This window comes from Hakea prostrata, chromosome 10, assembly GCF_041222555.1.
Source record: "Hakea prostrata isolate BN-2017 chromosome 10, UWA_Hpros_2, whole genome shotgun sequence".
Classification (NCBI taxonomy): domain Eukaryota; kingdom Viridiplantae; phylum Streptophyta; class Magnoliopsida; order Proteales; family Proteaceae; genus Hakea; species Hakea prostrata.
In genome coordinates this window covers 50,383,221-50,408,604 of record NC_142609.1, presented here as the reverse complement: position 1 = coordinate 50,408,604, position 25,384 = coordinate 50,383,221, and the positions used below count along the sequence as shown (strand labels likewise).

The window sequence follows — 25,384 nt, the reverse complement described above, 5'->3', positions numbered from 1 at the left end:
CTAAGAAAATTGATAGAACACCACCTCAAATCATCAGGACCAGGAGCTTTTTGAGGATCCAAACACTTCACCACCTTTGCGACTTCATCAATGGTGGTTTTATTTGCAAGAAGAGAAAGCCAAGAGGGCTTCAATCCAAGTTCTCTTGAAACCTCAAACACTTCCTCTCCGACACTGGGGCTCCCCCCTCCCCCCCCTTGCCTCCGAGATGTTTGCGATATCATTGAAGTCCCCCACTAGGAGCCAAGGACCCTGGAAGCAATCTCTCGCAACAATAAGATCCTGCCACATCAATCTCTGGTTCAACTCCTAAGGACTTGCATACACTGCAGTAAGAATCCATATGGATCCTCCTTTATCTTCAACTTCAACAATCAAAGATTGGCCATGAGTCATGAGCAAGGAACACTTCCAAGTCTCATTTAAAATAACACACCAAATGCCACCCACCATCCCAACAAGTAACAACATTGCTCTTGAAATGGATACAACCATTAAACTTCTTAATCACCTTATCTACCCTATTCCCACTAGTTCTGGGCTCCAAAATAATGATACAGTCCAACTTATATTATTTGTTATAGTGCTTCAAGGTGGAGGAGAAGGCCCTACTCCTGCACCCCTACATTTCCAATGAATAATCTTCATAAGAAAACCAGCAGAAAGGAAGAAAGATCAATCCATCTCCATAATATCATCACAAGGACGAATAGGCCTAGCATTGTTCAAAACTGCCACATCCACCCGATTGGAATCAAGATGGTTCACCAAATCACCAACCATCGAATCAGAATTAGGGGGTCTCAGATCTGGAGATCTGTCCGGTCCGACAAAACTAACTGGTCATCACTGGCAACACCCACTCTAACCTCCCCGTAATTGGAAACCAAAGCCGCTAATCTACGAACCAAATCTCTAGGTTCCAAAATGGAATCCATAGGATTCTAATTGCCTTGCTCCTCGCACCCTTCGACACTATTAATTAAATTCATAGCCCGAGCCACCTCATCCGAAACTCTGTAAGGCAATTGAATCCTTCTCTCAGCATCACACGTGGCTTGATTTAGCTCCATAGGTTGTTCATTATTGCTCTCAAATTCCATAAAGTCTTTCTCTCTGAGATTCCTGCTATTAATATTTCTAACAGTTAGAATAGAAATGCCGGTGTGGAGGCCTATAATTAGTGAAATTATTTTCAGCAGGTTCCATCTGAAAGTTATCCTCATCTTCTTTCACATGTAGCACATCAAACCGAGAGGCAGAAACCTCTAAGTTCCCACAATTAACAATTTCTCCCCCCTGAGGAAATCCACCTTCCATAGCGGTGTTTCCTCCAACATTGCACAATGAGCATGTTTCCAGTAATGCTTTCCGTGTGATTATCCAAGGTCCGTAAGTGTCTGCCGACACCGCCCTCACACCACCACCTTGAACCGTTTCTCCCCCTCATGCATGTTGTTTGGCTCAACTGAGCCCCCCCCCCCCGGGTCTCACAGGTCTAGTCAAGCTACAATTTTCAGGACTGTCCAAAGCGTCCACTCATAACAGAGTTAAGTGTAAGGACTTATAAAGGATGTTATGCTCGTAGCCTTTAAGTTTGGACTTCAAAAGGAGCGGCTTCTCCAAATCAATTTCAACACACACCCTTGCAAACCGACCCCATGTCGCCTGCTCCGTAGTCAAGTCAACTTTAGTTGCTTTACCCATTCTACCACCCAACACTGTGAGGAACCTCCTGTAAAAATATTCAAGGGAAATTCAAGGGAATCAAACTAAACCACCAACTTTTTCAGTTCATCCTCATTAGGTCAAAATCTAGTTCCCACCACCGGACTGATAGCTAATGGTTTGCAATGATCCAAAGGCCTTCAGTGAGCACTTTTCTATAATCCCCCATGAAACCAAATTTGACTATGAAACAATCTGCACCTACATCAATCAGTTCCAAGGAACCACTTGGTCTGCACCTGCATCTTTTGGGATTTCTTTACCTTTGACATTTATGAGAAAAAGAAATACAGGATGAGTGACAGATTTGATGCAGTTGATTGGATAAGTTCTTGAATTATGAGCCAACACGAATTATTGGTGCTTGCTTTCAGTCTTAGAGAACCAAATTGCACAACAGCAACATCAAGATCAATTTTCCAGAGGAAACAAGTAAAGGGGGGAAAAAATCTTAGACAAACAAACAAGGTGTTAAACACCAATAGCAATCATCAAATTAACTCTTTTCAAAATTGAAGTCACAAATCCCCCATCATGGATAAAATAAAGAAAAATATAAATGCATGGGTGATAGTTCAGAAGCCAAAAAATGACATACCGAGGATCGGTTTCTAGCGCGAGGGACAATGCTTGGTTAATTGCAGTAAAGAGGTTAACAGTTTTCCCACTTTGTTGGAGCTTGTGTTCATCAGCGGATGTTGAAAACCCCCTCTTGGAAATTGAAAGGCATCTGCCCAATCTATTCAATCTCGTCGCCATGAAGACCTAATATTTACACCAAGGACAAGAGGTGGAGAACAAGAATGACCAGAAAATGTTATAACCATATAGGGGGAGTGCGGGACTCAGTAAGTAAGTTCAGGGAACGGCAATCATACAGGTATGAATGTGTATGGCAATTAAACTACTAGACAGTAAATATACTTCTATAAAAATATGGCACAATAAGAAAACATATAGCAATGATACATTGGCGTTTGATACAGCTTCGCTATAAGCAATAATACAGATCTATATAACAGACATTCACAACCTTAGAAGCAAAATAATAGCATTCTATAGCTCACTTTTATTTCCCAAAGAGATACCTACACAAAATTTATCATATGATTCATGTAATCCACAAAAATTAAGTTTATATCATAATATCCAAAACCATGAAAATCCAGGAAGTAAACATTCTATAATACCAGACCATGTATATAAATAATGAAAACAATAAAGTATAAACTCCAGGTCTGGCCAGAAGATTAATTGATCCATGAGGTATCAAATTGATAGGCAGCCCTCTCCATTAATTCTAAGATAACTAAAATCTTATAAACAGAAATGAGAAGGAAACTTACTAAGTAGCCTCATGCATAACCTTTCAAAGCGGAAATAGAAAGCAGATGGAAGTTATGCTAAATATGCCAGAAGGAAATGGAAACCTAGATTAAATATCTGAATCTTTTGAGGAATAAACTCTCACATTAGGCACATTTTACTGAAAATGGGCATCAATCTACAAGAGCCTGCAAGCAAACGTGCTTCGCAGCCGCTTGTCACAGCCTTAGTATGCTACTAAGCCAACCGTGCCGGCACCTAGCACCACCCTTGTGCTAAGTTAGCCCTCAACCCCAAATTGAGTGTGAGTAGAGAACACAAAGAGAGTTTGAGAGAATGAATCCCTTGCTTGTATTGCTCACGACTTGAGTACAACTTGAGTGGTTTGAAAAAATGAACTCCCCCCATTCATGTATGAGGTCCTTTACAATGAATGGTTAAGATATGTACAAGTGTCTTACATCCGACGACTAGGAACATTCTAGGGTCTCTAGATATTTCTAGGGAGACTTCTAGACTTAAGATATTTTCTAGGTCTAGCACTTCTCTAGAATCTCCTCTCCTTCTAGAATGTGGGCTAAGTGTAGCCCATTAGTAATCTCCAATATTGGTCTAGGCCAAGTGTGGCCCATGCTAACCTCTTGGGCCTATTATGAATCGGGTCATGTCATTCTCCCTCGCCTAAATCCGTCGACGTCCTCATCGAGTCTTCTTCATGGAACCTCCTTATATGTTCTCGGAACTGCCACAAGGCATCTTCTGATTCCCAACTCGCTTTGCTCTTGGGCAATCCCTTCCATTTTACCAAGTATTCCCGACTCGGTGGCACTCCTCTTTTCCGCATCACTCGAGCCGCAATGATATACTTCGCCTCCTTGTCATAGGATGTCGTTATGCTCATAGGTGCTCTTGTAGAAGTCCCACGACTCGGGTCCTCTACATCTCCATGATATGCCTTGAGCATGCTTGCGTGAAAGACCAGGTGTATTTTCAACTTTAGTGGTAGGTCTAATTGATAGGAAACCTTGCCCACCTTCTTCACAACTTCAAACGGGCCTTCATACCAACGGACTAAACCTTCATGTACCTTCCGTAGGGACTTGAATTATTAAGGCAGTAGCTTCACCATAACCATGTCCCCCACTTCAAAGTTCGCGGGTCATCCATCTTTATTGACCCATTTCTTCATCTTCTTCGTGGCTTTGTCCAAGTATGACTTAGCCACATCCAACTTCCCCCGCTACTCCTTGGCAAATTTTGTATGCTGAGGAGCTCTTCCCTATATAGCCTGTCACCATAACATGCAGTGTCAACAATTGTTGCCTGCAGCAATCTCAAACAAGCTTTGGTTTGTTGCCTTGCTCCTTTGGAGATTATAGTAGAATTGAGCCACATCAAGCAACTTAGCCCAATCCCGCTAGTTGGCGCTCACGAAGTGCCTCAAGTATAGCTCCAATAGATTGTTGACACGCTCGTTTGCCCATCCGTTTGCGGATGAAAGCTCGTTGAGTAGCACAATGATGTGCCCAACCATTTGAACAATTCGTTCCAAAACCTCCCCATGAAGCAAGGATCACGATAACTTATGATTGATTGTAGCACACCTCAACACTTCACGATGTTCTTTAAGAATAAACTTGACGGCTCTTCTACCATACAATACCTTGGTGCCACCACAAATGTGCCATACTTAGAGAACCGATCTACCACCACCATAATCGACCCACATCCTTTAGACTTGGTAAAGCACTGATGAAATCCATAAACACACTCTCCCAAGCACAACTTGGTGTAGGCAATGGCTCCAACAAACCCCGTGGTGGTTGTTGCTCCACCTTATCTTGTTGACACACAAAACAAGTCCTCACATAGGCCTCTATGTCATCTTGCATCTAAGGCCAATAGTAAGCTGCCTCCAATAGTGCACATGTGCGCCTTTGCCTCAGATGAATAACCCACTTGGTGTTGCGGCACTCCGGGATAAGATTTCTCCTTAGGTTGCTCCACTTGGGAACATAAGCCCTCCTTTCTTGGCATAGAGAACACCATCCTTCTCCCAAAACCACCTTGTTTTGCCTTCCTTAGCTAGGGCAAGCAAGCTCTTGGCCATCATATCATGCACGTACCCCTCTTTGATAAGGCTCAACAACTCCCCTTCCGGTTGGCTAAGAGATGCCAAGTTCACCTTCCTACTTAGTGCGTCAGCCACCTCGTTCACTTTCCCGGGCTTATACTTGAAGGTGCAGTCAAACTCTGCCAAGAAGTCTTACCATCTAGCTTGCTTCGGGCTCAATTTCTTTTGGGTTTGGAGGTAGCTAGTGGCCACACTATCCGTCTTCACCACAAACCTCGACCCCAACAAGTAGTGACACCACGTCTATAGGCAATGCACCACTACAATCATCTTTTTCCCCTACATGGTAAAGCATCGCTCCTTCTCATTCAACTTGCAGCTCTCGTATACAATGGGGTGCCTCTCCTGCATCAACACACCCCCAATGGCAAAGTCGGATGCGTTGGTGTGTACTTTAAATGGCTTGCCATAGTCCGGTAAGGCAAGCACAGGTTCCTCCATCACCGCCTTATTCAAATCATCAAATGCATCTTGACAAGCATCGCTACTCCCTCGCCATGTTCTTTTTTAGTAGATCCATAAGTGGAGTTGCCCTTTTAGAGTACTCCACAATAAACCACCTATAATAGTTCACAAGGCCTAAGACCAACTCACCAACCTTGGTGGGTGCCTCCATTCCTAAATTGCATGCACCCTGTTTTCACCATATTCAACATGCCACCCCCTACCTTGTGGCCTAAGACCATCGCCTCTTCTTGTGTAAATATGCACTTCTCCTTTTTTCACGTATAGTTGATTCTCCTATAGGGTCTGAAGAACCAATCTTAAGTGTTGTGTATGCTCCTACAATGTGTTGTTATAGATGAATATGTCATCCAAGTATACCACCACGAACTTGCCAAGGTAGGGGTGGAAGATATTGTTAATTAGTGAGCCAAATGCGGCCGGTGCATTGGTGAGGCTAAAGGGCATCACTAAGAACTCACATGCCCTATATCGAGTCACGCATGCGGTCTTTGGTCCTTCAACCCCCGCAATGCGGACTTGGTAATAACTAGACCGCAAGTCTAACTTGGTAAAATATCTTGCACCACTAAGCATATGAAAGAGATATTCAATCAATCGAATGGGATAATTGTTTTTGATAGTTACCTTATTGAGTGCCCTACAGTTGATGCATAGCCCTCAACGACCTGTCATGCTTCTTTTGGAATAATATCGGTGCACCATATAATGCCCTTCGACGGTCATGTATAGCCCGCATCCAATAGCTCCTTGAGTTGCTTCCTTAACTCTACCAATTCCGGCAGGGATATCCTATAAGGTGACATCGTTGGTGGTTTGGCACTTGGCTCCAACTCATTGTATAGCTCACCTCCCTCCTAGGTGGTAGTCTTTTGGGTAGCTCCAGGGGCATCACATCCTTGAACTCCTTTAGAGTCCTCTTGATCGCGTTAGGCAACACCATGTTTGAACCATCCTGCTTATCTTTTAAGAGTGCCACTAAGTAAGTCATGTCCCTTTCTTGAATACCTTCTCTAGTTGTATCGCCAAAGGAGCTTCGGCCCCTCCTTAGTCCCTTGCACCGTCAAGATACATGGTGGGCCTTCCTCCATAATGTACACCTCGCTTATGAATGGCATGGGTATAGCCTTAACCTGCCTCATGAATTCCATTCCAAACACCAATTGAAAATCATCCACTGGCACCATCGATAAGTCTATAGTGCCTTTCCACGCCCCAAGCATCATCTTGTCCCAATGAGAGACTCCATCAATAGGGGGGGCGCCTTCAAGTTGATGGCCTTATGACATCCTCTCTTTTTTTCTCTTTTTGCCCCAAATGCTTTGCCTTCTCCGTCATGACAAAGTTGTGTGTCGTCCCCATGTCAACCATGGCCCTTGCCATCTTGTCGTTGATACCTGCCTCCACGTATCAGCCTCCACCTCTTTGACCTAGGCCTCCATTACCTTGGCTTTAATGACGCCAAGCTGCCATAGTGATCCCACGTGCGCCTGCTCCTCTTCACCCTTGTCTTCGAGTAGTGCACTTAGAGCCTTCTGCTTTGGGCAATCCCTAGCCCAATATGGCCCATAAAAAAGGAAGCACTTGTCCTTGGGTGGAATTTCTTCTTCTTATCTTGCTTACCATCCTTGCTTGAAGATGGCTTGCTTGTGCTTCCTCTGTGTGGTCGGTCTTCGACCCCTTCTCTCCAAAGGTAACATATACTCTTTCTCAATATTCTCTAAGCAAGCTTAGCTTGGAGCCTTCATATGATCCCCGACTGACTCAGTCTTCAAAGGCAACTTCTTGGCATCATAGCCGGCCCACTGCTAACCTCTCTTTTGTAGGATCAATCTTCCACTTGGTCGGGACTTTGGTCGGATGCAACAGTTTCGTGCCATTAGCAGGAAAGACAAGTCATGGCAAGACGAGCTAACACCAGTCGTGTAACTCCGCAAAATCTCAGGATAGAAGAACATGATCATTAAGAGGAACAAGAACCCCGAGGTAATCTACATGAGGAACAGAAGGTCTCTTGGGACCCCTCTCAAGCCATCCCAAGTCCCTTCAAGTAAGGGACGTCAAGACAGCCTCAAATACCTACCTCCGCTGCAGATATGGAAAACATGCGAAGAGAAATGTAGCACCAAATGCTCAAGCTACAGGGGGTGCTAAGAGGACTAGTCCACCAAGTGGGGACCCCCTAGGAGGCCCCTTACAACACCCAAATGGGAAGACTGCGACAAGCAGTTCGAACAGCGAGAAAGAAGCGATTGCCAAACAAAAACCCACTCTAAATCCTAGGAGGAGGACAGGAAGAAAGGCTGGCCGAACGAAGACCAAAGGGAGGAGCGAGAGTCAATACTCTCAACCAACTCTTGGGCCTCAAACAGACGCCAGATTTACCTAGAAGGCGGCCGGAGGAACGGGACGACCAGGAAGGAGAAAATACCCCCGAATAGCTCAAGATCAACTCAAACTATATTGGAGTTACGGCCTTGCGTCCCCCAACAATCGCATTTTGTCCAAGAGAGTACCCGGTCTTCAGGAAAAGGCCGACCAAGGCATGATCGGTAAAATCAACGAGTAGCGGAGGTTGAAAGGAAGCTCGAGGATCAAGATCATGATGAAGATTTTGATGTAGTTGACCGGGAGCCATTCTCCGAAGAAATCATGGATATGCCTCTCCCGGCAAACTTCATCATGCCAACATTCACCCCGTTCAAAGGAAAACTAATCCGAAGGAACATATAAATTACTTCAAGTCTGTTATGACCGTGTTGGGTTGGGAGGATGAACTACTATGCTAGACCTTCCTAGCATCACTGAAATGGCCGACAATCAAGTGGTTTAGTAGCTTGAAACCGGGCTTTATTAACAATTTCAAGGAGTTGGCCAAGAAATTCATAGCCCAATTCAAAAGTGGGATTGGGAGAAAAAAGACATTTGACAACCTTTTTGCTATCAGACAAGGCCAAAATGAATCCATTCAGGATTATCATAAATGATTTGATGAGGTGGCCATTGAGATTGAGGAACTAGACGACCAGGTTGCTTACAGCACCCTATGGAACGGAATAATGCATACCAAGCTTCTATAGACACTACTTTTGGACAAGCCAAAAACCTATGGAGCCCTGCTCAGGAAATGTCAAAACAAGCGAATGTGTATGAGGTAATCCAAGCCCGGGTGAAAGCTGACAAAGAACGTAAGCCAGAAGAGCAAAATGATTCGGGTGCGACGCGGCCAAGAATAGGATGACCAAATTAGGGCAAGAACTCTAAAAGGGAGGGTTACACCCCCCACAATGCTAGGCCATCAGAAATTCTAATGCAAATTCAGGACAAAAAAGCTCTAAAGTGGCCCAACAAGCTCCATTCTTGGCCTGAAGATTGGGATATGAACAAATACAATTGTTTCCACAAGGATTATAGCCATCACAAGGACGATTATCCGAGCCTAAAATCTAAAATAAAGAAGTTGATTCAGGAAGGGCAATTGGGACTTTATGTCAAAGGATCAAAAGAGACCTCGCTCTTCAAGTCCAAAAGAGGCCAGGAAAAAGCCTAAAAAAGAAAATGATTAGGAAGGAACACTCGTGTATATGGTGCTAGGAGGACCGACTGTTAAATCAGTCAAGAAAGCAATGCAAAAAGCCTAGTTTGTTGGGGCGGTTCATTTGCCAAGGAAGAGGAGGAGCCAGTCCTACCCCGAACCTATCACCTTCACTGACGAGGATTTGAAAGAAGTCTCAACCCCACATGATGATGCAACTGTCGTAAAGATCAAACTAGCAAACCAAGAAGTTCATCAAGTTTTGGTGGACACTGGCTCATTAATTGATCCACTCTCGTGTGAGGCGTTCCAAAGATTGAAGCTTGAAGATGAAATGATGGCTCCTTATGGGACACACTTGTACAAATTCACATGACCTCAGTAGTAGCCGAGGGGACAATTCAACTCAACTTGAGGATTAGGACCTCACCTAGGGACACAGTGGTTAGGTCGAAATTCATGGTTGAGAGAGATTTGTCAGCATACAATATGATATTAGGTCGGCCAACGCTCAACAAGTTGGAAGCCGTAGTCTCACCCAAACATTTGAAACTAAAATTCCCGACTGAAGCTGGGGTTAGCAAATGTAAATCCAACCAAGCCATTTCGTGACAATGCTATGTTGACTACATAAAACAAAAGCAAAGATTTGAAAGATCGGGAAGTACACTAGCCATCGAGGTTCAAGACGACCGGGACGAGAATAATATGCAGAGAGCTGAGCCAGTAGAAAAGTTAAAGCGAGTTCAATTACATCCCGACAATCCGAAGCGCAGGACTATGATTGGGACAGAACAGCCAAAATCATTCGAAAAGGATCTGATCGGATTCTTACAAGATAATCTAGATGTCTTTGCCTAGTCAACAGAAGATATGCTCGGGATAGATAAGAGGGTGGCTGAGCACAAGTAAAGTGGATTCAAAAGGATGCAATCTTGGTCATTCAAAAGACCACTTTTCGCTAAAGAAGCATGAAGCAATCCAGGTTGAAGTGGCTAGAACAATCGGGTTTTATTGAGCCGATTGAATACCCGACCTGGCTAGCCAACGTTGTAATGGTCAAGAAGGCAAACAGAAAATGGGGACCGTGTACCAATTATACAGAACTCAATAAGGAGTGCCCGTAGGATTGTTACCATTACCCCGTATAGACCTCCTCATTGATGCGACTAGTCATGAAGTACTTAACTTCATAGATGCTTACTCGGGATACAATCAAATACTAATGAACCCAGATGATGAGAAACACACTTCATTCATGACAAACCAAGAAAGCTCTTACTACCGGGAAATGTCATTTGGGTTAAAAAATGCAAGGGCAACTTACCAAAGGGTTGTGAACAAAATCTTCAAAGACCAGATCGGTAGGAACATGAAAGTATATGTGGATGACATGCTCATGAAAAGCCTTGTTTGGTCAAAACATTTAGTGGATCTAGAGGAAGTGTTTAATGTATTACAAACTTACCAGATGAGGTTGAACCTAAAGAAATGTGCATTCAGGGTCTCATCCAGGAAGTTCCTCAGTTTTATGGTGTCCTAGAGGGGGATCGAAGCAAATCCCAAGAAAATTAAAGCTTCAATAGAAATGCAGCCCCCATGAGGGACATCCAATGCCTTTCTAGGAGAGTGCCTGCGTTGAACCGCTTCATTGCTCGAGCAGGAGAGAGATGCAATTCATTCTTCAAAGCCCTCAAAACAACTGTGAAACAAGATAAGAACATATAGACAAAGGAATGCCAAATGGCATTTGAAAAACTTAAAAAGACACTTCGAACTCCCCTAGTGTTGGTCAAGCCATCACCCGAGGAGAAGTTGCTCATATACTTAGCCATTTCGCAAGTAGCGGTGAGCACTGTTTTGGTAAAGGATGGAGTGGCCCAAAACCCGGTTTGCTACGTAAGCCAAGTGCTTATTGATGCGGAGGTGAGATACCCAGAGATTGACAAACAAGCATTGGCCTTGGAAGTAGCCTCTCATAAGTTGAGACCTTACTTCCAAGCGCACCCAATCATGGTGATGACCAACTTCCCTTTGAAGAAAATTCTTCACCAACCATATGTGGCCGAGAGATTGGTCAGATGGTCTGTCGAAGTTAAGTGAACACTAGATCAAATTCAAACCTAGACCAACTATAAAGGCACAGGGAATGGCTGACTTCATTGCCGAAAGCAGCATACCACAACCAGTAGAAGAAACTTCAAAGGAAATGTGGTTGTTACACGTTGATGGCTCAAGCAACAACTCGGGATCTAGAGCGGGTTTAACTCTAAAAAGCCCAAATGGTTTTAAAATCAGTTATGCCTTGAGATTTAATTTTAAAGCTTCGAATAATGAAGCCGAGTACTAGGAGGTTTTGGCCGGTTTCAGAGTTGCCGAGCCGAGAATTAGAAGTGAGGAGTGATTCACAGCTAGTATGAATCAAATCAAGGGAGAATATGAAGCCAAGGAGAGTTGAATGGCCAAGTACCTTTCAAAGTGGAACAATGTCGAGCTAACTTTGACCGGGTAATATTAAAACAAATCCCCTAGAAAGAAAATGAGGAAGCAGATGAGCTGTCTCGACTAGCTTTAGCAAAAAATAGAACTCGGACTTGACAAGCATACATAGAGGAGCTATCTTGTCCAAGCATACAAGAGATCGAATCAATGGACATAGAGTAGGAGCCTAGCTGGATGGACCCGATCTTGTCATAGCTTAAAAATAATAAGCTCCCGACTGATCAAAAGGAGGCAAAGAAGATTAGAAACTAGGCGGCAAGATTCATCATACTAGACGACCAATTGTATAGACGATCATTCTCCGAGCCACTTTTAAAGTGCATCGGACCTTCTCAAGCACAATATGCCTTAGCCTAAGTTCATAAAGGAATTTGTCATGCTCCTATAGGCTGGAAAACGTTGGCACAAAAGATTTTTAAGGTCAGGACTATATTGGCCAACCATACAATAGGACACTATAGAATATGTGTGTAGGTGTGAACAGTGTAAAAAGCATGTATCAATCCCCAGAGGTCCTGCAACACCGTTGACGCTGGTTTTGAGCTCGACCCCCTTTGCTATGTGGGGGATCGATATAATCAAAAAGTTACCAAAAGCTACAAGGGGTCGGGAATACCTTGTAGTGCCTATCAAATACTTCACCAAATGGGTTAATACAGAGCCTGTAGCTTCCATAACAGAAAAGAAAATGGAAAAGTTTTTCGAAGATAAGGTCATCTACAAATTCGGGATACCAAGGGTGCTAGTGACAGATAATGGCAAACAATTCGAGGTAACAGGATTCCGAACATTTTATGCAAGATACAAATTGAGCATTGTTACTCATCGGTAGCATATCCACAAAGCAATGGACAAGTGGAACTAACGAACCGAACATTCCTGAACGGGACAAAAGAGACTAGAAGATAGTTGGGCCTTGTGGGTAGAAAAATAACCGAGTGTTCTTTGGTCATACCGGACAACAGCTCGAACCCCAACAAGAGACATGCCTTTCCGCCTAACTTACGGAACTGAAGCCCTTGCCCCGGTCGAAGTTCTAGCTAGATCAAAGAGGTACCAAGACTATGTCCGAGGATTTAAATGACCAAGGACTCCGAGTTAATCTAGACCCTTTGGACGAAGTCTGCTAAATGGCAAACTACAGAAACCTGAAGTACCAAAAAAGGGAGGCGAGATATTACAACTCTCGAGTCAAAGAACCGAAGATACAGATTTGGGGATCTTGTACTAAGGAGGGTCGGGGCCTCAAATCCAAGGAACCAAGGAAAATTGATTCCCACTTGGGAGGGACCTTATGCAATCGACAAGGAAACGAAGCCGAGGGCATACCGTTTGAAGAATCTAGAGATTGGGTATTAACCTGAGAAAGCTCTACCAGTAAAATTTTAAGCTTTCGCATTCAATAAAACTTTAATGACCTGGTCATTTGCCAATGTAGCACTTCGTGAGGGGATTAATGTTTGTGACCCGATTGTGGGTTTAGCGCCTCATTTGACGACAATCATTGCAATACGCAATTGCCCAAGCATGGGCCCGAGTGTTTAACTCGAACATATACTACCAAAGTTGGTTTAGCACCTCATTCGAGGACGATCGTTGCGACATGCAATTGCCCGAACATGGGCCCAAGTGTTTAACTCGGACATATACTACCAAAGTTGGTTTAGCATCTCATTCGAGGACGATCATTACAACATGCAATTGCCCGAACATAACCCCAATGTGTTTAACTTTGACATATGTTATTAAGGTACTGAGCCTAAACAAGCTTAGAGCCTTCAATACCATAACCCGATCAGGGTACTAAACCATAACAAGCTTGGAAACTTTAGCACCATAACCTAATCAATATACTGAGCCTTAACAAGCTTGGAACCTTCAGTACCATACGGTAACCCGATCGAGGTACTCGTCCAAGTTTGGAACATAATACAGCAACACGATCGGGACTAAGTTGCTCATCATCCCACCCACAAGGTAAAGATAACAGCCAAAGGACTTTTCGAGAAATGTACCTACCTTAACGGTAAGCCCGATCACAAGGGCTTGGGACAAACAATCTACTCATAGCAACAGATTTTCATTGTCGAACGCTGCCTTAAGTTTAATTCACTAAGGCTAGGAGGGACAGAAAGGCGTATTCGGTTGATGAACAAAGCGAGTCTATGGGCCTTTAGCAAAATCAAAACTATCGGGTGAGTCCCGAGAATTACAAAACTGAATGCAAAACAATGCAAAATGATAAGGAAAAATATTATATACTTCATTTCAAAATTACCGGGTGAGTCCCGAGAATTACAAAACTGGCTCAATAATAAAATGTCTCGAGCATAAAAAAAAAAGGATTACAATAGGAAAAATTAAGTTGAGGCTGGTGGCGATTGATAGGCGGGATTGGCAACAAGTGTCGGGTCAACAGCGAATGTCAATATTTTTTTCTAGGGGGCAGCTTCGTCGGGACTCCCCTCGTCTTCAATCTCGAGCTCCGGGGTCGAACCATCTGCTATGGGGGCTGCTTCTGGAGTGGGGGAAGGGTCAGTGAAGTCCATAGGATCGGGATCTAACACGGGGGGAAGCTCAGGAAGGCCCACAAGTTGTGGAATTTGAATTTCATCAAACACCTGGGTCAAGAAACTTGTGCAGTTTTCCTATGTGCAGAAGAGTGGTCTCTTGCGTGTCAGCTTGAACGCCTGGTCCCGACCCTTTCCCAAAAGGCGGATACCGAGAGAGCCAGCTAGAGATTTGCAAACTGAGGTGTTTGGAAATACTCTTCAAAAACCTCTCCTCAACTGACTCCCCGGACGATGATGATGCGTCATTCAAACACTCGATTGACTCTGTCAGCCTTTTTTTCTCCTCCGCAAGTTGGTCGAAAAGGGTGGTAGCCTTGTCCAAATCAGACATTGCCTTCCCGAGGGACTTTGTTTTCCCTTTGTACTTGTCCGGATTCTCCTTCAGTGTGGCCTTCTCTTTCCACAGGGCTTCTATCTCCCCCCAAAGGGCCTCAAGGTCCCGCTTAGCCTGATGGGAGTTATGGTTGGCTTGCTTGCATAACTCTTGAGAAAGCTTAAGCTCCTCATCCCGATGAAGTACCCAACCAGCTACTTCCGCAAACCAATGGCCGCCTCGGCCAAGTACCTGTAGAAGTCACAAGATGGTAAGTAAACCAAAAAAAAAAAAAAAAAAAGAGAAGGCATTCAACGCAGCTTCGTAATTTACCGGTATGCATCCGGGAAGAGATCCTCGTCCCTAAAATCTTTTAAAAACTCCCAATCAAACGAGAGGGTGGACTTCTCTACCCAAGATCGAGAGGCGTCAGGGCTGGCAAACACTGAGTCCTGGGCAGTTAAGCTCCACTAAGGGACAAAAACGTCCAACTATTCGGACGAGGATGGGGCAGCGGAAGAAGCCCTTGCACTTTTCACGAGGCAGTCCGAGTAACCTCCAAAGGAGGGTCGCTGGTCCCCTCCGAAGCCTCGGGAGCTTCCCTCTTCTTGGGAGCTTTAGTCAGGGCTAGGGGCTTGACTGGGTCATCTAAGGCTGCAAGAGGAACTATTGTCATAGGCTTGGGCAAGGGGCCGCAACTATCAAAACATCCAAACGAACTCCCTTCGGCAATGAAAAAAAGAAACTTATTGGTCAAGAAGGAGCTTTAGCAAACAAGAGCAAGGGGAGACCGGGAGCTGGATCAAGAGCAGCAAGAAAGCGACGTGCATAAATACTTGCAACAGGAAAGGAGGGGTATTTATACCTCCGGAAGAAGTGGAAACGATTTCGATGGGGCGGCTGGAAATCAAAGAGATCAACGGCGGAGATTGCAAGACGGTTGAGTTACTCGAGGAAGTCATTATGGTGAGCCATCTCATCGAGTGACGTGTAGCGTCACAACTGGGGCTGACGCTTGGGAAGCTCAACGGACAACCATTAAATTTCTAATGGAATTTGGACGATCCAATAAACAGGGATCCTCCCAAGTAAGTCTACAATGAAAACCATCCCACACAAGGGCAATCGCCAACGCATAGTCTAAAGGGCTAGTGTTACGGACGAGATATGGTTGGATCCATGTTCGCGTGTTCACCCTGCCCATATGACAAACATGCCCAGCTAATTCGGCGGGAAGTTGACAAACCGATCAAGGGGCCCTAGATGAAGCCACGTTTGTGCCGGAATGAAAAAGAAAATGAATCTGCACAAGGAAAGAAACCTTCCATTGGGGGATTTATTCATGGGGACAACTAAGCAAACACGCGGGATCTCGCTGGAGGTAAAAAAGGGTAACCTACATAGTATTAATAGGGGATCGTACTCAAAGTAACATATAATATACTCTTTCTCAATATTCTCGGAACAAGCTTGGCTCAGAGCTTTCCTCTGATCCCCGACTGATTCAGTATTCAGAGGCGGCTTCCCGGCATCATAGCCGGCCTGTTGCTAACCTCTCTTTTGCAGGATCAACCTTCCACTTGGTCGGACACAACGAGAATAATCAGCCTTTTGTGGGTAAATGAGCTTTTGTGATTCGCACTTCATTAGGAAAAGATACTGCAGAATTAAAAACCTGGTATTATTCATCATACGCTTTTCCAGTGCTAGATGATTTGAAATTTTGACCCCCACTTTACAAACTAAAACGAACAATGAAGTTCCACAGATACCCATAAGAAGTTGTATCAAAGTCTATTTAATTGTAAACCAGAAGAAACTTCCATTGAGAAACAAAGCAGATAAGCTTGATACGAGCAGAGGCTTTTGCCTATCCTTTGTTTGACAGTATCTAATCCGAGACAGATTCTTTTCAGTAAGGAAGATTCAATTGATTAAAACAAAAGAAAATATAAATGAACATAGTAGAATGTATAGAAGAAAAAAAAATAATCTGGCAAATTTCAGGGAAAGACGAAAACAATAAGTCTACGGACACAGAAGAATATTAAAGAGAAAAACCAATTTGTTTCACTTACCTTAATGCTCTGCTTCTCGCAATCCCACAAACCGAAGACGCGGAGACGAAGAAGATGGAAAGGAGATGAACTGCTGCAACTGCTTTCGATGAATTGAATAACCGGAGATAGAAAAGAGGAAAGACGGAAATAATACAGAGTTCGATCCTGTAGGAGACTAAACTAAGCTGAGTCGTGGAGAATTGTCCAAGTGCCCCAGGCGGAGATGAGGAGATAGACGTTTATTTCCCATGTGAATTGTGATTCAACGAGGGGCGTCTCTTTTTGTTGATTTTTTGTCTTTTTTTGAACGGAAGGGTCTCAACTCTCAACAACGCTGCTTGGGCTAAACAGTTTCGACAGCCCATTTGCAGAAATAACGGTTCCCATTTGGTGCGATTTGGTTTCGAATAACAGTTTACGCTAATCAATCAACAATAAAAGTCGTTCTTTTCTTTTTTTTCTTATCCCCTGAATTAAGATAAGAAATATAAAATATAAATAAGAAAAGAAGAAAATTATAAATTATATTGATGAAAACAATTGGATTGTTGAGGAAAGAAAATAAATAGATGGAAAAAATGGGAAAAAAAAGTTGAGTTATTTTAAAATCTGAAATATAAAATTAAATTAGAGAGGTACTTCACTAATGAGCTTATTCGGCCATTTGATTTGGGCTAACGGGTTGGTCTGATGGGCTTTGCTCCCTCAACCCAAACACAATCCACTAAGATTCAGCTTGAGCTAGTTCGGGCTATATCATACTTGTATGGTTTGGTTTTAACGATTTAGATTGCAAATCGCCACCCCTAATTCAATGGTAACATGTCAAACTACACGCAAAATCATCTATTCCTATAAATCAATATTTATTTCCTGAAAGAGGAAGAAAAGAAAAGAAAAAAGGTCTACCTCCTAAAGATGTAGTCCGAATCATAGTGCTCTCACTTCTTCACTTCACATTTGTATACACTCATTGGGAGTCTCACATCTGAATTATTTTATTAATATTAAATGTGTGCGATGAAAAAGCATGAAAGTGTTCTAAACTCAAGTAAATTGGCCCAAACAAACCTCAGTTCTCAATTTTAATTTTTTTTTCTTTTTTGAATCTAGTAATATTTAAAATACAAAATTAAAAAAATATATAAAAAAAAATAAAAGAAGAAGAAGAAGAAAGAAGAATCTACTAGTTTTTTTTTTCCGGAGAATCTACTAGTTTTATACAAAGGTCACATCGGGTGGCAATTACCAACATCTTCCGATCTTTCCTAATAGTATATGTAATAGTCCCTGTCGTTTACCAAAAAAAAAAAAAAAAAAAGAAGAAAAAAGAAAGAGAAAAAGAAAGAAGAGAGAACCAATTGATTAGAAAAGAGGATACACCTTCCTATTTGTATCATCCTTTTTCTCTCATTTTCACTTGGGAGCGCTTTAGTTTGGTTAACGAAGTCATATTAAAATCTTCTATTATGCGTAGTAGTGTGCATCAGCATAAGGTAACATGTGGATTATATTAAATAAATAACCGAGTTAAAATCTGTAATTCTTAATTGATTTAAACCCAATCGTGATACGCATCTATTTTTGAGAACCCAACTCATCAAAAAATCCTTAACTCTCACAACGTCCCTCTCATTTGAGACTCCCTTTCCTTCTTGACCAATTTTCCTCCATCTCTCGCTTTCCATTCCGTTGAACAGGACCCCTTAGTGGGAAACTAAGGTTTATTCTTCGGCTTGTATGGATGAAAGCCTTCTAATGAAATTGATAAAAAAAAACGATATTATGGTCAACAACATACTGTAAATATTGAATTTGATATCTTGGTCCACAAAGCAACTGAGTCTCTTGTTCATTATTCTTTAAAATATATCATATTGTTTACAATAATACATTACCAAGGCATCAAATTCATCAAAAGAGGAGACGAATAATTAGCCTAAATATTATTCTAATTATTTTGAGTCAATCACATTATGGCAGTCTGTTGGATTGATGGAAGTATCAATCTTTTGAACATTAACCAATCCTTTAGATATGATATCCATAACACAGTGCAACTTCACATCCACATGTTTAATCATCTCATAAAACAAACTCTTTCTAAAAAGACAAATAGCATTTTGAGAATTATAATAAATAGCAGAACCAACATTGCCAAATCCAAGTTCACCAATAATGTTTTCAACCACAAGTTTTTTTTATCAACCTCAGCTAAGATTATATATTCATACTTAGTGGTTGAAAGAGCTACAACATGCTCGAAGTGTGGACTCCAAACTAACAAGATTACCACCAACTGTGAACAAATAGTTAGTCAAAGACCTTATATTGTTCAAGTTAATTGTAAAATAAGAGTCATAATATTTAATAATTCTAAATTTATTAAAATATACATTGTCATACAATAACTTGTAATCAAATGAATTATTTTAATACCTAAGAATCTGAACAACAACATCGTAATGCATATCGCAAGGCCTATTAAAAGATTTGCAAACTAGCCAACTAGTATAGGCTATATTATGCCAAGTGCATATCATGGAATACAACAAGCAACCAATATGTGTTTGATACGGCATATCAGTAATATTAACATTTACGAGTGTTTTTATTTAAAACGAGCTCCTAATGGTGTGTCAACAGCCCTACAGTTTGAATTACCAAAGTTCTAAACTAACTTATGAATATAACTCCTCACTTACATTGGCATACCTAGAGGGCTTCGCAATCTCCCTTCTAGTCCTATCTCTAGGCAACATGTAATTATATAAGTGATTCACTTCTATCAAACTCAATGAAACTCCTATCTAAGTCTTGGGTGTTGGACTCTTTATTTAAAAATATAGGTTTCATAAACTCAAGTTCATTGAACTTGACATCCCTACTTATAACCTTGTTCTTTTCTTGACACCAGTGTTTATATCTCTTCACTCCTAAGGCATCAATTGTTTGTCAGATTAAAAAGGGTTGGAAAAATAAACACGTGGGATCCACATGTACTGGGTTGGGGAAATAAGAAATAAAATGAAAGTATTTTATGGAAAAATTGTCCCCTTTTTATTATATCAATCACTTGCCTACAAAGTCATACTAAATATGTGGGAGTTTAAAAGATGGTGATGTGGGAAAAGTGACATGCCACATCAGCAAACAAGTTTCCTTAATTTAATGAAACTTGATTGTCCACTTTTCTATTCCATTGAACTAAACAACACATGATTTACTTTATTCCACCCCACTTTTTATCTAGCAGGTAAATGATACTTAAGGGATCCTAGGAAAAATACATTTTCTACCCCCTTAGTTTTAATTTCTCCTTATTTTGGTGGACATAAGCCACACACCTTAATGGTCTCAAAGCAATATAATCAAATATAGCACTAGACCACCTATTTTTAGGTGTATTAAACCCTATGGCTAAACTAGGGGATCTATTTATCACATAACAAGCAGTACTACCAATGTCAACCCAAAACTTATTCCCTATACTATATTCTATTAACAAACACTTAACCCCATCCACAATGGCCCTATTCATCCTTTTAGCAATTTCATTTCATTAGGGGGGATGTATGTGCAAGTCCAATGTCTAGTAATGCCATGATCCCTACAAAAGCCTTGGAGTTTATCATTACACAACTCTAGCCCATTATCAGTCCTTAATTTATTTATCTTCTTATCAGTATAATTCTCAATTAAGGTTTTTCCTTCTAGAAATTTATCAAACGCTCTAGATTTATCCCTAAATAAATATATCAACCTTTTCCTAAGATAATCATTAATAAAGGACAACAAATACTTGGCACCTGAGAGTAACATAGGTACATCTAGAGCCCCCAAAGGTTTGAATGTACATACTCTAAAGTTCAAGAAATCTTATATGTTGAATGTGGGAACTTGGTATTGTGGAGTTTACCCATGACACACACTATGAAATCCCTTAGAATCCTATCATGAAACCTAACTTGCAGGTCCAAGAACCCGAAGTGCTAGTATAAGACAATTGTGAGCCATTTGAATTGAGACCATTGGATCAAGATGGAAATCCGTGGACGCCGATGATGGAGATGGTGATTCAGTCACTTTGAAGGACTCTGAAATAAGGTATATCAAAATTGGACAGACTCAGAAAGTGAATTTCTCACACACGAAAAACGAGGTTGGAAGGTCCTCAACCCTAGGTAAAGTTCTCATATTGTTCTACAAGTTAAGAAGAGTGTCTCTAACGAACCATGCCAAAAACCCCACTTTTATGCGAAAGTTGTGGTGGCGGTTGTTCGGGGGGTGGTTGGTTAGTTGATTGACTACCACCCCTAGGTAGTTGGTCAATTTATGCAAGGGTAAAGTGGGGATTTGGCCCTATAACCCTATGTTATTAGCTTCTTTGCCTCGGAACAGATATAATATTGTGCTATGAGGCTAAGAACTCTAAGAAGAGTGGGAGCTTGAGTTGATGAGAAAGTTAGCGATTCTTGCATGTTGAAGACCAAAGCTAGCGTTAGTGGGTGTATTAAGGTAAACAACTACTCTTTTTGACTTTCCAACAACTTATATTTGATTCATTTAATGTTGGTAAATAGAAATGATAAGGTAGTTGTGGATTTGGTTGGGAACCTTGTGCTCTCTTTAGCCCCATTTGATTTTAGTATATTGAATGATATCTCCATCTTTTCATGTTGCTGAAATTTTTTCTTCTCAAAGTTATCTCAGAGAAACCTTAATTTTGAGAGATGTTGGGGTTTGGGGATGTTTTGAAAATGGATTGTAAGGGGTTGTTGATCATGTTCTGGGGACAAGCTCACAACCTTTATTTGGTCCCAAAACCCATTAAAACAGGAGAATCGAAGCGGGCAAAGATGGAGCCTAGGTGTTGTTCTCACCTAGGGGCAGTCTCCTGGAGGCAACCGACGGCCCCTAGCAGGCCAATCGACTGCCCCTAATTGGGTATAGTGTTCGGGCCTATTTAGATGTTTGCTTTGTTTCCCTAACTGAACCTATATATTTTCTAGGGTATGTGTAGTTCATTAGCCTACTATTTGTGGACTTCTTGGATTATTTGGAGACATCTAAACTCTTGTTAGGTGAGGGATACAATCTCATATATACATGTATTTGATTCATGCTCTACATTTATGTTATTACATCTTGTCTACGCTATTGCGGTGATGATTGACATTGTAGGGCATGCATACATGGGTAACTTATGGATTTTATATTTAACATATTATCTATGCTACTTTCTTTTGTTATCAAATCATGATGTGCTATATTAGAAATGAGGTGGTATGACGCATTCCTAAATATGATCTACCTAGGGTTGTGGGTTCACCCATCACCCTTGGTATCTTTGTACATCATATAGACTTCGATGCACATTGCTTTGGATGTCTAGATGCATGGCCATGAATTCTCATTATCATGTTGTTACCCTATCAGCATGGGTTTTGAGGCTTGAGTGACCCATGACACCAATGTTGGGTTGTGGGCATCCAACAGTTAGTAGTCATCTCATGAGGAGATACAAACAAACCACGTGTCATTTATGGTATGGTAGGGTTGCATATGATAGAAATTTGGGCCTATGGGTGCTTAACAGTCTATAAACATCCTATAAGGGACATGGGAATGTTTGCCCTATCATATGTGGATGACCATAGGGTTACAGGTGCTTTTCGATAAGCGGTAGACATTCCGCGATATTTGACATTTCATATATGGCGTAGAAGCCAAGTGGTTGGTGCCATAGGAAAGATATTTGAACCTAATTTGAGATGATTGAGTTGATGACCTCTTGCAATGGGCTAGGACGTTCCCTAACACACACCAATTCTTATAGCAATGGTTGTGATGAGAGAGTGTGGCCTCAATCCCTAACCATAGTCGTTGATTGGACTGTTATCCCTATACCTCGGTCGTGATACCCTATTCAGTTGTTGCTATCTAAAACTTCCCAGATGAGGCTAACGTTGTATCTTAATACGAGTCTACCTAGATAGAGACTAACATGTTAGTCTTATGAGAGCATTCCCGCATTGCACCTACGTACATTTACATTGCATAACATTCTCCATACATGTATCAAGTGCGTGGCTATATAATGTTGTTGATCTCGCTTAGTTCGTTGGAACTCATCCCTTATGGAAACCTTTTTATTTATTTATATTGTATTATAAGATATGAATACCAAATGCTTAAGGAGTACTCGTTACCATTGGAGTTGCACGATTTACAACTTCTTGAAGATATTGAAGCTCACAGTGACGCGTGTCCATGCTTGGAGCGTTCAGACGACACAACCCTTTTGACTGGCACTTGACCATCTGTATAGATATAGAAACTTTAAACTGGGATTTATCATTTAATTCCATAAATTGAGGATTAGTAGTTAAACTTACTATGTACTTCCTTCACTTCTTGACATAATCATTATCATAAAATTCTGCTGATGTTTTGATTACGATTTTGATATTATACTATTATTCTTACTCTTGTAATTGTATGGGTTGGTTATGGATTGAATGTAGACATGGTCTTTGTGACTGTGGATCACATCCATGGGTATTCGGGTGCGTTTGATCTCAATTGGGTAGGGTGTGACACACACATCATAGAAATTTAGTTAACTGAATTTCATAATGTCTATTTGATGACTCTTGCATGAGTAACTAAGGCCTTTACTACTAATGTGCCATAATCTCCTATGCCATAACTTCACCTTGCTAATATCCTTACTAGAAACTGAAATTGACATCACTGCCACACTTCCATTGAGAAAATAAAGTCTATTTCTCAATTCAACATAAAATATTACATTGATGCCCTTCATTACCCTTAAGCAACCATCTTTTGAAGAGTAGTCGAATATCCTAAAGTCTAATTGACTTAAGGATAACAATTTTCTTCTAAGTCTAGGCACATGCTTAACTTGTTCTAAGTCTCTTATGTTACTGTCATTCAACTTAAGCTTTATTGGGGCTATCATCTAAACCTCACATGCATTGTCATTCCCATTAGGACCTTACCACCAATTAATGGGTTTAAAGGTCACAAACCACTCTCTCCTATGAGTCATGTGTAATGTGCAGCCTAAATATGATATCTATTGATCTAAGTCACTAATTGAGAACACCACCAGTGCATCATTGGTCACATCAACCACTTGTAGCCTCTATCTGCTCAACACTATTTTTATTTTGTTTCTCCAGTCCCTCCCTACAATAGTTCCTAATATGCCTTTTCCTTATTACAATAACAACAAACCTTAACATTGTTTTCATTGCTATTATTGTTCAGATTATTGTAAATATTGTTTTTGTTTTTTCTTACAAATTTCTTTTTATTAAAGTTATTTTTATTTTTATAACTATTAAGTAATCCCTCCCCTTTAGTTTTACCCTTCATTTTAGATTGCATCTCTATGTCTTTAATCTTAATTGCTTCCATAATATCATCAAGTGTTATTGATTCCCTACCATATTTTATTGCACTCTTCACACTGCTATACATATTAGGCAAATAATTCAAAAGTAGAATAATAATGGAATTACTAGATAATTTATCGTCTAAATCAACAATATCATAAAATAATATATAAAACTCTTATACATTATTATAAAGAGACTTAGAAACATCTATCTTGAAACCAAACAATTGTTCTTTTAACAGACTTACACTAGAAACAGACAGGTCATGTAGAATTGTTCAAGTTTAGGCAAAATCTCTGCCTCAACTTTGCAGTCCCTTACTCTCCTCATTGCACCATTACCCAAGTGTAAAATGAGTGTACTATAACAAAGGTCCAAGATATCTTGTTTTTCTTCCTTAGTCATGGTTGATGAAAGACCCTTGACACATTTGATGACTTCATGACAATGGTTCTCACTAGGATGGCATGCGTCATATTTTTCCAAACCATAAAATCCCCCTTCCCATCAAACTTCTACAGCTTATAATGAGTAGGAGTCATGATAGAATAAAAGGATGTGAATCAAAACTAAACAAAACAACTAGGGGTAACAGAGAGTAATAAATAATGAAATTAAACAAGACATTGTCAATTAGCATACAACAGGCAGTGGCTAAATGTAGGATTTCACATAACATTCTAGAGTCAACTACAAGTTATAAACCTCGCCCCAAATTCTAAAGCAGATTCAAGAGGCACATAAGATCAACAAGAATCAGACTAGGGTTTCCTATCACTGAAACCTAAAACTTTAAGTCGAATTGCTAACAAGAAACTATAAGTCGGAAATTAAGGGTTTTCCTTTCAAACCCCCATATTCGATGTCAACCGAAGAAGAAATCCTAACAAAATTAAGTCAACTAAAATTGGAGGTTTTAACAATGCTAAGCATATCATGACATTTCAGACATGAAACACAAAGAATAGATGAAGAACAAAGACATATAAATGCTTGACTGAAGGAATCAATGGCACATAAGAAGTATTCAAAGAAATATAGATCATTAAGCATAGTTCTGATTCCAATATGTTAGGAATAAAACCTAATACACGATGGAAATCATCACACACACAAGAGAGACAACAAGGTTTACTTAGTTCAGATTGTAGGTCCTACATCCAAGGATGAGTCTTGCAACTCGAGTATCATGCACTAACCAATATCAAGTGAAGGTTTACAATAAGATACAAACCTCTCTCAACACTCTCAAACAAAGCACGTACCAAGACATAACAAGAACTGAGTGACAAAGAATGACCTACACCCTAACTATTGAGAT

At 41.0% G+C, this 25,384-nt stretch overlaps 1 protein-coding gene across 5 annotated transcripts in view; it reads right to left on the bottom strand.

Moving 5' to 3' along the window:
- LOC149003806 (2-oxoisovalerate dehydrogenase subunit beta 1, mitochondrial-like) overlaps positions 1–17,044 on the bottom strand; it is a 48,644-nt gene extending 31,600 nt beyond the window's left edge. Inside the window, exons 1-3 of one of the 5 annotated variants that reach the window (XM_089136826.1) lie at positions 16,655–17,044; positions 16,130–16,235; positions 2,327–2,493 (exon numbers count right to left, since the gene is read on the bottom strand). In XM_089136826.1, coding sequence (XP_088992952.1) covers positions 2,327–2,487 — 161 coding nt within the window. In that variant the 5' untranslated portion in view covers positions 2,488–2,493; positions 16,130–16,235; positions 16,655–17,044. Of the gene's footprint in view, positions 1–2,326; positions 2,494–15,976; positions 16,104–16,129; positions 16,236–16,654 lie in introns of those variants that run through there. The other 4 variants (XM_089136825.1, XM_089136829.1, XM_089136828.1 and 1 more) reach the window with 4 other exon arrangements.
- Between the last annotated feature and the right edge of the window lie 8,340 nt (positions 17,045–25,384).